The sequence below is a fragment of the Prinia subflava genome, chromosome 9, assembly GCF_021018805.1.
Source record: "Prinia subflava isolate CZ2003 ecotype Zambia chromosome 9, Cam_Psub_1.2, whole genome shotgun sequence".
NCBI lineage: Eukaryota > Metazoa > Chordata > Aves > Passeriformes > Cisticolidae > Prinia > Prinia subflava.
The window spans coordinates 12,311,445-12,324,035 of NC_086255.1; the positions used below are offsets into that span (position 1 = coordinate 12,311,445).

At 53.3% G+C, this 12,591-nt stretch overlaps 1 protein-coding gene across 1 annotated transcript in view; it reads left to right on the forward strand.

The window, feature by feature from the left end:
* NT5C2 (5'-nucleotidase, cytosolic II) overlaps positions 1-6,085 on the forward strand; it is a 60,326-nt gene extending 54,241 nt beyond the window's left edge. The window contains exons 12-18 of the mRNA XM_063405381.1: positions 953-1,060; positions 1,387-1,453; positions 2,055-2,225; positions 3,087-3,138; positions 3,377-3,437; positions 3,957-4,133; positions 4,354-6,085. Coding sequence (XP_063261451.1) covers positions 953-1,060; positions 1,387-1,453; positions 2,055-2,225; positions 3,087-3,138; positions 3,377-3,437; positions 3,957-4,133; positions 4,354-4,605 — 888 coding nt within the window. The 3' untranslated portion in view covers positions 4,606-6,085. The remainder of the gene's footprint in view (positions 1-952; positions 1,061-1,386; positions 1,454-2,054; positions 2,226-3,086; positions 3,139-3,376; positions 3,438-3,956; positions 4,134-4,353) is intronic.
* The last annotated feature ends 6,506 nt before the right edge of the window (positions 6,086-12,591 follow it).

Sequence of the window (12,591 nt, forward strand, 5' to 3'; positions counted from 1 at the left end):
TCATCTGGTCTCAAATGATAATCTGTGTTAATGATAACATTATTTCAGTGATAAAATGTTTCGACTGTGGTATTTTGTAGCCAGATTTCTTTGAAATAATGCACAATGGTTTAGATGTTGTTAAAAAGAGCCATGATGGAAAGGAAATAGTTTTATAAAACAGCAAAAACATTTATGGCTGATTGTGCCTTAATTATTGTAACTCCAAAGTTTTAGTCATGCGTTTTTTTGTTGTTTTTCTGAGGTCAAAACTCAGCCCTGCAACTTTTGGAGAAAGGTTTATGATACAAATTTAAACTGCTTTTTCAGTCTCCCAGTGAGAGGCTATCTCATGTTCAAAAGATGTGTTCTCACACTGCTTTAAAAGCAGAAGGCAGCCAAGAGGGAAATTTTGAGAGCATAGGTACTCACCACAACTGATAGCTAAAGAAGCCCCTTGCTGTGGTCTTGATCTCACAATGTGCAGAAATGTGGAGGAGAAAGGGCTTGGTATCCTTTGGGCAGGGCTGTGAGTCAAAGCCATGCTCTGTGGCATAGAGTCCAGGCATTTTCCCACTCTTGGCAAAAGTACCAGCATGGCCTTGTAAAGCTGTGGAGTTGCAAGTGTCTGGATCTGTGTGAGATGCCCCCTTCAGGAACAGTGGCAGGGTATCATTTCCAGCATCTTTTTACAAGGCAGCTGTGCCCTGACAGGGATGTTCAGTGCTATTCTCCTGTCTCACACCATGTCCTCAGCCCCCACTGCTAGGACTGGGATGGGCTTGTGGCACAAGGGGAGTGCTTTAGGAAATGGTGCTGGCAACACAGCATTGTCCCATGGGAGGCAGGAGCTAAGGGATTTGATGGACCAGCAGTGTCACAAGGCTATGGCCATGGACAGTGACACTCCAGTTAAACTCCCTGTGGTTTTTTGTGTCATGCCTGATTCTGGGGTTTGTTTCTGCCTTTGTAGCCTGGGAGTGCCCATCGGCCCTGGCAGTCCTACTTTGACCTGATCCTGGTGGATGCACGGAAACCCCTCTTCTTTGGGGAGGGCACTGTCCTGCGGCAGGTGGACACGGTGAGTGCTCAGGGGAGGGTACCTCCATGGCTGACAGGGCTCCTGCACCTCCTGTCTGGCATCTCTCAGTGACAATGGACAATGCAGTGTTGGGACAGGACCTACCCTAGCGCTGTGGGCTGGGTCTCCTCTTAGTGATTCCTGAGCAGCCCCATCAGCTCAAGGCTTTGCTGGCTTCCCTACTCACTGCAGGGGACAGTAGGAAAGCTGCCTCTGGGCTGCTTGGGAGTGACACAGACAGACAAAGAGTGACATATCAATGTATCAATATAGAAAAGATCCAGACCATCAGCTGCTCAGCACTAACATAACACCTCCTTCCACAGGTGACTGGGAAGCTGAAGATTGGTACTTACACTGGCCCGCTGCAGCACGGCATTGTGTACTCAGGAGGTGAGGCAGGAGCCCTTCTTGTTGTGTGGAGTGGCTCTGGTCTGGCCTTCAGCCACTCCAGCTGTGAGAGGACTTGTGCCAGGCAAGGCTGTGCTTCCCAAAGCACATTGTTTTGTGCCCTCTGCACACTGCACCAGAAGCTCTCCATGATCAGAGCTGCACAGTGCAGGGAAGAGATGGACCCGTTCCTCCTCAAATATCCTTTTCTTCCTTGCCAGGGAGGGTCTGGGAAATGCCTGCAGGGCTTGTGGTGGAGGGGTGGCTGCAGCTGGCCCAGTGCAGTGTTCCCAGCTGTACTTAAAGGTGCTGCCAGCAGCGTGACGATGCTTGGAAGGTTCTGCCAAGCCAGGGACGGACAATGGGTGGATACAGAGCTGTCTGTGACATCCAGGGCTCCATTACTCTCACATGGGGGGGGAGGCAGCATGGCCTCTGTCGCTGCCATTCATGTAGGGGTGTGCATAGGCAAACCTGCTCCTGGGTGAACTCCCAGGGCAGGTGAGCAGTGTCCAGAGCAGCCACGCTCAAGCAGTGGAGGTTTCTGGGAGGAAAATGCACCTGTTTTGGCTCACTGTTCTGAGCCATGCCATTCTTCTCTCAGGCTCTTCGGACACAGTCTGTGACCTGCTGGGGGCCAAGGGGAAGGATATCTTGTACATCGGAGACCATATCTTTGGAGACATCCTCAAATCCAAGAAACGCCAGGGCTGGCGGACCTTCCTGGTGATCCCCGAGCTGGCGCAGGAGCTGCACGTCTGGACAGACAAAAGCGGTCAGGACCGGGCAAGCCCCTGGCCAGGCTTTGCTCTTGCTTGTCTGATGCTGCACCCCTGAGATCGCCAGCGCTTAGGGGTGCAGGGGAGAGATCACCCTGCCTTGCCACTTCTCCTTTTGGCCCTTTTCACTGGGTCTGGATGCTGGTGGCAGGAGCTGGGGTGCCTCTCTCTGGGCTGGCCTTGGGGTCCCAGGCCTTTCCTGTGCTCTTTCCCAGGCTATTGTGTGTTATCAGCCAAGTGCTGCCTTGACCACGGGAGTAGCTGCAGCTGGGTGGGGTTGAGTTGCTCCTCATCAATAACCCCAGGACCTCCTCCCCCTCTACACATATGGAGCCATGGCTTCTATGTTAAAAAATATTTGACAAGACCTGGGTTATTCTCCTTGTAATGCCTGAGCCATGACTGCTCTCCCATCTGCAGGGAGTCCCTATTCACCAGCTGCTTCCTCCTTGTTCCTCCCACTCCCTCTGCTGCTCTGCCGCCAAAGTGCTGTGTGTTTCCCATCCTCCAGCGCTCCTGCTTTCCTCCCAGGTTTGCCCTTCGGTGTGTAAATAGGGCTGGGGGTTATGCAAGTGGCCCCATGGCTGGCTGGAAGGCTTTGGTGAGAGCTGCAAAGGTTCAGCCTTGAAAACAAAAGGGCCAACCAGAAACCAAAAGCTCAAAGTTCTACCCATGCTACAGAATGTGATTGACCCCTCTCCCTGCCCAGAGGCCCTGAGATGCCTCTGATGTCCCTGCTCCAGTGTCCCTTTGCTGCCATGCGAGGGGAGTGGGCAGGGGAGTGGGTTCTCTTCCAGCACTTTTCATTTCAACAGTTCAAACTTACCCTTTTCCCCTTTATTTTCTGGATTTTCCAGCCCTTTTTGAAGAGCTGCAGAGTCTGGACATCTTCTTGGCCGAGCTGTACAAGTGAGTGTTCAAACAGTGACAACTTTTCATGCTGCCTCTCCCAGCTAATGAGCAGCAGTGACAAAACCCTGGGGTTGGGTTAGTGGCACTGCTGCCGGAGCCTTGATTTGGGCCTGGGCTCTGCCCACGAGACCAACCTTCCCCTCCAGACCAGCCTCCCTCCCCTGAGCCCCATCCCACAGCATCTGGTTCTGAAAGACTTTTCACACCATGTATTTACCTTCTCGCCTGTAACTAGGCATCTGGACAGTAGCAGCAATGAACGCCCCGACATCAGCTCCATCCAGAGACGCATTAAGGTACCAATCATCAAAATCCCTTTTCATCCTTCTGGATCCCAAAGGGCTTAACAACCCAACCCCACTGCTCAGTCCTGAAATGCTTTGCTCTGCCTTTGGGTGGGCACAGCAGGCTTGTGTCACTCTCAGCTCACTGGTGTCACTGGCTCTCCTGAAAGGCAGCCTGGTCTGGAATAGGGTTCCTTTCCTCATGCCCACAAGTAGCTCTGGCTGGGGGTGCTCACTGCTGCAGCATGTGGCAGTGGCACACACAGGCTCAGAGGGGCTACGGCCTCTAGTTCAGCCAGCCCTGGGGTGCCAGCCTAGGGCAGTGTTGGCCCTGAGCCTGCTGCCTTCTTTCCTTTCTGTTACCTGGGGCTCAGCTGTGCCCTGACGCCACGGGATACAAGCACAGAAAGCCTTGCTGGAGATCCTTGCAGGTCTCGCGTGGCCCCCAGCCCTCAGGGCGCTCTGCCTCAGTGTTGTGGCTCTGAGGTGCTGCCTGCCTGGCCCAGGCTCTAACCTGTCCCTGTCTCACAGAAAGTGACCCACGACATGGACATGTGCTACGGGATGATGGGGAGCCTGTTCCGCAGCGGCTCTCGGCAGACGCTGTTTGCCAGCCAGGTGATGCGCTACGCTGACCTCTATGCAGCCTCCTTCATCAACCTCCTCTACTACCCCTTCAGCTACCTCTTCAGAGCCGCCCACGTTCTGGTGAGTTGCAAACCCAGAGAGGTGGGCAGGGCTCCCAAAGGTCCGTGCTTGTATCCATCGTCACTTCCACTGGACACAGCAGCACCTTGGAGGGATTGGTGGCATTAGACAGACTGTAGACCAAATGGTGGCATTGGGGGGTTTGCTCTCCGCGTGTCTCAGGGAGGCAGCCTGGGACTGGGAGCGTCCTTGTCACCTCCTCTCTCTGTTCCCTGTGCAGATGCCACACGAGTCCACAGTGGAGCACACGCATGTCGACATCAATGAGAAGGAGTCGCCGATGGCCACGCGCAATCGCACCTCGGTGGATTTCAAAGATTCCGACTACAAGCGGCACCAACTGACCCGTTCCATCAGTGAGATCAAACCGCCCAACCTCTTCCCCCAGGCGCCTCAGGAAATCACACATTGCCACGATGAAGATGATGATGAGGAAGAGGAAGAGGAGGAAGAAGAGGAGGAAGAGGAATAAGAAGGAAAAAACCAAGTATTTCTGAAGATAAACCATGACTGTAGCAGTGATCAGGAATGGATTCTGTTGTTGGGGCCCTTGGGGTGATGGGTTGGGGGGTGTGATTCTTGCAAAGGCACATTTTGAAAGTATTTGGAAACTTCTAACAAATTAACACTAATTAGGAGGAGACCCTTGTTTCCAGTTTTGCAGACGGTTCAAAAAGCTGATGGATTCTAACTGGGTGGTGCATTCAGACTGGACTTCCCGCCTGTGCTGTTATGCTACTCCCATTACATTTTGGGATGCTGCATGTTTCTCCCTTTCCCATGACGTGGGTTTTTCATCTGGTTTTCATTTGAACAGTGTCCTGTGAACGGTTTTTGGCATTTGTTACATTCTCTGTGGAGACAGAAGGGATGTGCAGGGCCCTGCAGGAGACAAAATTATCCAAATCCTGCTGCCTGTTAGGTTGCTGCCCTTAACCCTCTGCTCCTGGGTTACATAATCCCCCTTCCTCATGTTAGCTAGGGTGTTGCTGTGCCTTCCAGCACTCAGTTTACCTTCTGTTGGTATGAGTTTCTCTGTGTAAGTGGTTTGACTCCTCCAGCCATCATGGATGGCAGTGAGATTCCAGCTCTTGCACATCTGCTGCCATACACGTTTCACCTGGTAGCCGCTTCTTATCCTCTCCAGTGTCTCCAAGCTCTCTCACCATTGCAAGGCATAATTTCCAGGGCATTTCTCAAACAGCTCAGCTGCACACTCTGTTCTCAACTCCTCCAGTTTAGGCAGTAAATATTAACCCAGGAGCTTGAAGCTGCTGCTTTAGCATTACATTAGTCACTCTGTGTTCCTCCTGACGTTTCTGTCCTCTCAACTTTAAGTGAAGCATCCCAAAACCAACCCCAGCCACCATCTGGAGTGAAAGGGCCTATTGTGCCTGAGGGCTGCGGGCCACAGGGGCCTGCCCTAAACCAGGAAACAGCACAAGCCCCAGGGCCAGCCCCACGGTGGGAGCAGGGAGCTCCTGGCTGTCCAGCAGCTGCCCTGGTCTCTGGTCTGGTGCGGAGCAAGCGGAGCCTCACTGCCGGCCGCGGGGGGCAAGGCTGCGTCCCTGGCCAGGGAGGGTGACGGCTGCTGTGTGGGGACAGGGGTGTCCCAGGGATGGGCAGGTGGTCCTTGTGCCTGAGAGCCAGCCCAGGGAAGGCACAGAGCTGGCACACAGCTGGGCAGCAGTGCCCTGTGCTTTTCCTCTGAGTCATGGGTGCAGCTTCACTTACTCCAGCCTCTGCCGTTCGCTGCAAAGGGATTACAACGAGGGCCCTCTTGTAATGAATTTGACTGTTGTTTCAGTACCATAAACTCATTTAATTTTTTTCATTTTAAAGTACCTTAGTAGAAAATAAAAGAAGAAAAACTGTACCACCAACATCTGAGCAGGAAAATGCTGCTCTAGGCGCAGTTGTTCAAGTCAATAAATGATGATGTTTCTAAGAAATGCCTGGTGCTTTGTGGTGTGTTGCTGAGATGATGAGGGCTGTGCTGCAGTGGGTGGGAAGAGATGGGATTGGTCTACGGGGTCCCAGCAGGAAGAGTGACTGGGGAACAGTGAGAGCATCTTTGGGAATTGTGAAGCAGAGGAGCAATGGCAGTGGATCTTGCTCTAAGGGCATGCCTGGTCACAAGGCTTCTGTTACCACCATCTCCATCTGGCAGGAAAGCATGGAGAGGGCAGAGAAATGTTCTGTCTGACACAGAGAGTGAGGAGGGGCTTTTTCATGGTGAGAAGGGAACATCCTTACACTGCCACTACCTCCAGCACTGTGTCTTGCCAGGGCTGTTTCCCACAGAGCACTTCCTGCCCCTCTGGCCCTGCAAGGCACATGGCCAGGGTGGCAGCAGGGCATGGCACAGCCTGTGCTCACCAGGAGCTGCAAACCTGCTTAAATAGACAATACCCAGGGAAGGCCAGTGCTGACACAGCAACACAAGGCTGTGCCTAAGAGAGGCAGACCCTGGCTCTCCTGAGCTCAACCCTCCCCTACAAACAAACTCCTCATGTCAACCAAACCAGACCTGAGGAGCTTCCCCCATCAGCAGCACCACAGAAGGATGTTCAGTACCAGGGCCAAAGTGCCAGACAGAAAAGCAATACTAAATGGCAACAGCTGGTGGCCAACACTCAACACCTGACACGGGATTACTGAAAACTCCAAAGCACTGAGTCCCTGACACCTCAGTTTGGGGTCTGGAGAGGAGCTAACACGTCCCCACAGTGAGGCTGGCTGCAGGAAGGTCCAGGGAGCTGCTCCCGAGCCCCTTCACCAAAGGCCATGCTGGGCTCTGCTATGTTTAAACTTTGTTTCTCCAAGTATAGCTACTTGAATTTTTTAAGCTTTAGCTCAGCAGCTGGGGGAGGCATGCAGCTGCAGAAAGAGAGGTCTGAGGAGCTCCATGCATTCCTCCTTCCCAATCAGTCACCACAAATAGCTCACTCCCAGCCCAGGGCTATTTCTGACCGAGATGGGGAGAAGATGGGGAGCAATGGAAAGTATTTGACCCTCACTTCATGGTGGGAAAATTTCGGGCAAAGCCTGAGACACACAGGCACTGCCCAGCCTTGTACCACCCAATCCATCCTGTACTGGCTCCACCGTGAAGTTGTGCTAACCACAGACCAAGAGCCAGGGTGAAGCTTCTTGCCCCGGCTGGCACTGGGGACACGGTCACAGCCCAAGTTTCCATCCCACACCTTCCTCAAGGCAGCTGCCCATGGCTGATCTGCACCAGCTGCCACTTCCCAGGAGCTGATGGCCTGGTAGTACCTGCCAGGTACCCAGTCACTCTGCAGAGCCTCAGGGAAAGCTCCTGCTGCTCTCTCTGCAACCTGTCCCCCAGCCCAGGGACAGACACGCTTTGCTTTTGCCCACCAGCAGTATTCTCTCCTGCAGCAAAAGCCTGGTGGAAGCAAGGCAAGCATGGAACCTGATTTCTGGTTTCTCCCACTTTCCCTACCACCTCACATCCACCTCCCCTGCTCCACAGAGCCAGCGGGGGCTCACAGGGGCTGCACGAACCAAACCCTACCAGAAACAGAAACCCAAGGCTCCCTGCCCTTAGCCACAGCCCTGCAGACATCATGTGTTGGGCACTGCTGCTTCTGACCAGGTCACAGAGCTGCTCCCAGCTCCTCTTCCTTCATTCCTCCTCCCCCAGCAGAGCAAGGCCCAGCTGCAGCTCCGTATCAGGGAATGCCTGACCAGGCTGGAGGGTGCAAAGCCCTGAGCCAGTCCCTGAGCAGCCATTCCAACCTCCAGCCTGAAGCCTCAGTACGGCAAACATGGATAAAGAACTTCTGTAACTGCAGAGCCACCGGTCCACCCCGGCCCTGCACAAGGGTGCTTTCCCTCCAGGAGACCAGCCCAGTGGGTCACTCCAGGCTGTGGAGCCTGGCCATGGCAGAAGGTACTGCTGGAGCCTTGAGGACACGGAGCCCTGGGTGCAGCTCTGGGCACTGCTCCTGCCCTGCTGCCGCAGCGGCCTGGACCTAGCAGCCAGAACACATCCCACCTCCCCGAAGGGATCTGGTCTCTTACACCTTCCCTTCCAGAAGTCCTGGGCTCTCTCTATCCTGCTCCTCCTTCCTGCTGCTCATTACCACCAGAGCCAGCCCCAAAGTTTTTGCCTCCACATTAATTCTACTTACGTTGTGCTTGCAGCATCCCACACCTTCCAGGGGCTGCCAGGGATGGGCACACACAGGGGAGCAGGAGTCCTCAAGGACCTGCCACTCCCTGTCCTGCTGACACATCGTGGGGGAGCGAGGTCCAGAGGAATGGGGCCATCCTGCAGCACAGGGGCAGGGACAGAGGCTGCACTGGGTGCAGCAGAAATCCCCACAAGGTTTGAGCATCTGCTGCCCATCTTGCTGAGCCAGGGTTTGGCAGCTCAAGAGCTGAGAATGGCAAAAGCTGGGTGCAAGGAGAGCAGCTGGGTGGAACAACTGTGAGGACGAGAGGGGCTGAGGGATGGCAGAAGCACAATTTGGGCACATGGCAGGGCTGTATCTGACACACAGGAAAGGGGCTCTTCCTCCACCGGTGTGAGCTGGAAGTGATGGTGGGCAAGGGACTAAGCTCAGGCTCGCTGTCCTGCTCAGAAATGTCTCTGTTGCTGCAGGCTCCACACAGCTCCTCCACTGCCAAAACCCCAACATGAGAGGAGAAGGCAGCAGTGCAGGGGGATGGACTCACTCCAACTCCTCCCGTCCCACGGAGCTGCCGTCATCCCCGGCCACTTCCCCCACTGGAGACCCCCGGGCGGGAACACGCACCACAGACAGACGGCATCTACACCCAGAGACAAACATCACCTATGGAGAGCAGGTTGTAAATTAGGGGCTTTTATTACTGAAAGAAAAAGACCCTCACACTTGAGGGAACTTCAAAAAGTCAGCTGCTTGCATTGCCACCAGCTTCCCAGCCAGCCTCTGATCAGCAAAGCCACCAGCACAGCCCTCCCCAGTCTGAGGACTCACAGGCCCAGACCCACCGGAGTGAAGAGCAACATCTGCCTCTAGAGGAACAAGATCCAGCCTCTCTGTGGCTCTCGGCAGCTGAAGTGGAGATAAAGACTGTTAAATGTGCCAGTAGCAGAGATCTGGGTAACAGGATCACAGACATCAGCCCCACCACCCACATGCCAAAATCCGTCCCTTGGAAATGAGGGGGGAGCATAGAGGAGGGAAAAATGCATAAACTGGAATGTTCAACAGAAAAAAATCATCATCATTTATCTAAAAAGAATAGAAATAAACAAAACGCTTTAAAACAAAATCACAAAATATACAAATAAATCTGGTACAAAATAAATAGGAAAGATTGGAAATCTACAACAAAATCAGAATAATTATAAAATTAATTTGTATGACAATCAGTATATGAAACGTATACACTTCATTCAGGATTTCAGTTGTGCTTATTCAGGTTTATGTACACACACGGAAATACTGTAGTCAGAATACTACAACTCTGGAAACCCGAAGTCATGTACAATATGATACAATGCACAAAGACCACACGTGATGGCAAATAAGACACAGGGAAGAGCTGGCTGGAGTGGGATCAGACAGCCATGAAAATGCACTGCAAAGGGAGAGCCACCATGTTCTGGAATGGGGGGACCAAGGCCGAGCCAGCAGCAACCAGGACAGGGCTCAGGGCAGCCAGGAAGGAGAAAGGTTTGGTGTGAGACCTCTGGCTGCTGAGCACCAGCTGCTCATGGCTTCCAGGAACACATCTCAAGTATTTGAGGTTTCAGATTCATTGCGTTTGGCATCCAGGCACCTGCCTGGTGATTCAGGTGTCAAGGCTGGCTCTGCTGGAAAAAAAATGCCAAGAGCTCTGAGGTCCCTCAGCAGAGCCTGACCCTGAATTGCTGGTGAGCCACCCTTGTGCTCAGAACATGGATCAAAAGGGACCCCAGCACTGCTGCTGGGGTCCGGGTGGGTCTCCACTCTTCAAATTCCATGTGATCTCCAAGAAAGGCAGAGCCCCTTGAGCAGCATCTCCTACCCTCAGTGTGAGAAATGAAGACAGAAAGGCTGCAGCATGGCCTGTTCCTGCTGCTGCCCCTCCTCCTCGCCTTCCTGAACACTCAGCCAAAGCCCAGCGAGTGGAGCAGAGGAGCCCTGTGGCCTATGTGAACACAGCTGTCACAGAGGCCACACTGCTGAGGACAAGCCAGCACAATGCAGAAGGACAGAGCATGTACCCTGGGTGAGAAAGAATCTGCCAGCCAAGCCAGCCAAACCAGCCCAGGCCAGCCCAGCCCACTGGTCCTGAGATTTTAAAGCAGGAATGACACTGGAGCTGATCCAGGCCTGGCCAGTCTGTCGCTTTTGAGAAGAGGAGCTCATCAGGAACCCTTCACTCTCCCACAGTGATCTTTGGGACCTGCATTCCACGTTGGCACCTCCAACTAAAGGCATCTCACACCAACTAGTTTTTCACTTGTATTTGGAAGGATTTGGTTCAACAGTGATGCCCACAGGATAAAACACCACCTCGTTTCATAAAGCTCTGTGATCAGAAAACAGTTGAGAAGGGATGCTAGACTGCTACACCAAGCACCAAATGCTGGGAACAAGCCTTCCTCCCCAACAAATCCTGCTGCCAACAAACTGCCATGCTGCTTTCTGGAGGAGAAGACAACAAAGAAACCAAATCCACCCCTGGAGCACTGGAGCCACCTGCAGCCTTTGCATGTTTCAGGCTCACTACAGCTGACAAAGCTCTAGCCCATGTTCCATAACAGGCCACTTTGGGCAAGTCCAGCCAAACCTCTACTTCTGGGGGAGGATCAAACATCAAGCATTTCCTCAGCCAGAAATCTGCACTGAAGGAGCAAGAGCAGCCAGGGCACCATCCACTGCAGGATCCCAGTGATCAGCCCTGCTCAGAGGAAAACAGAACCCAGAGGCAAAACCTGAGAGGAGAATGATGTTTTTCAGCTGGAGACAAGACCAGCAGCTTTGAGTACCATATTTCCGTACCGTATGTGAAGAACTGCTATAGAGTCTGACCTCAGGATAACAATAAGAGAACATCACTTTGACTGAATTCAGTGCTACCAACCTACAACACAATTCCATCTGCCACCTGTACCATGCCACTGGCTGGAGGCAGCTTTCCAGCAACCCCTTCTCATCCTTGAAGCTCGGGAAAATATGCACACACCAGATGGAAAAGCTCAACTGTACCGCTTTGGACACACAGTAATAGCATCTCCTCATCTGGATGCAGCCCTGAGACTGGCCCAGAGGAACCCAACCCAGCATGAAGCCAGGTTCCAGGACAAGAGCAAGACATCAAGCAGGATTGTTGAAGGGGCTCTGCAGGAGGCCATGGATGTCCAGGTCCCCTGTGCTGCCCACACACTGGAGTGAGACCAGAATCCCCACAGACATCACACCAACAAGAAACCTGCAGCTGATGGACCAAAGGTAACAGCAGTGCAGGGATGAGGGCGGCTGCCCAGCCCAGCCTGTGGTGCAGAGCCTGTCCTCCCTGCTGGCTGAGGCAGATGGAGGCTGCTCTCCCATCCGTGCCATGGGAAGATGCCTGATTGTGTTGGTTAAGCTCACCACTGGGCCAAAGCAACCCTCAGTATCCAGGGAACAGGTACTTCTTTGGGTCTACCTAGAGCCCCAGTCTAGAGCCAGATGCTGGGATGGGCAGCACATCTGGGGCTGTACCACACCACAGCCAGGGTTTTGCCTTGGGACAGGGCACAGTGTGGACACACAGAGCCCTCCGTGCTGGGTGGGCACCTTTGGGATGAAGCCTCAAGTCAGCATCACAAGAGGTACTCTGCAGCATCCTTCCCCAGCCCCAGTTTTCTATTGGTAATCCAGACACTGGATAACTTGACAACTGGAACACAGGAACTAGATTTAAAACCACAGATGTGTGTATTAGATATTGTATAAAATATGGTACATCTTTCATGTGGGAATGATTTCTATAGAGAACGTAATTCTGCACAAGGAAGATGCATGTTCCAAGGGGTCCTGGAGAACATGGCTGTGTTCTCCATCATGCAGGATACTTACACGGAGGCTCATGATGAGGAAAGGGCTGCTCCTTGCCATCAGCACCCCCACACCCCTTGGCTGAGCTCTGCAGAGATCACAGGAAGCACCACTGCTGCCCAGGCAGCCCCTCACGCAAAGCCACCTCTTTGGTTTTCTTGGGCTGATTTGAACCAGAGCCTGACACCACCAGTGCCAAATCTCATCCTCATCCAAGCTGGGCCCTGAAGGCTGAGTAGCAGCAACGGGGGATGTGTGTGGGCCACTGGGGCAACTCGCCCTGCCAGCCCTGAACCTTCTCCAGGTCTGAGTGCAAAGGGCCATAGCCTGAGACTCCTACTCTTGCCAGCTCCACCCACACAAAAAGGCACTTTAAGAAAAGAAGAAAAACAAACAAAAAAAACCCCCTAGTG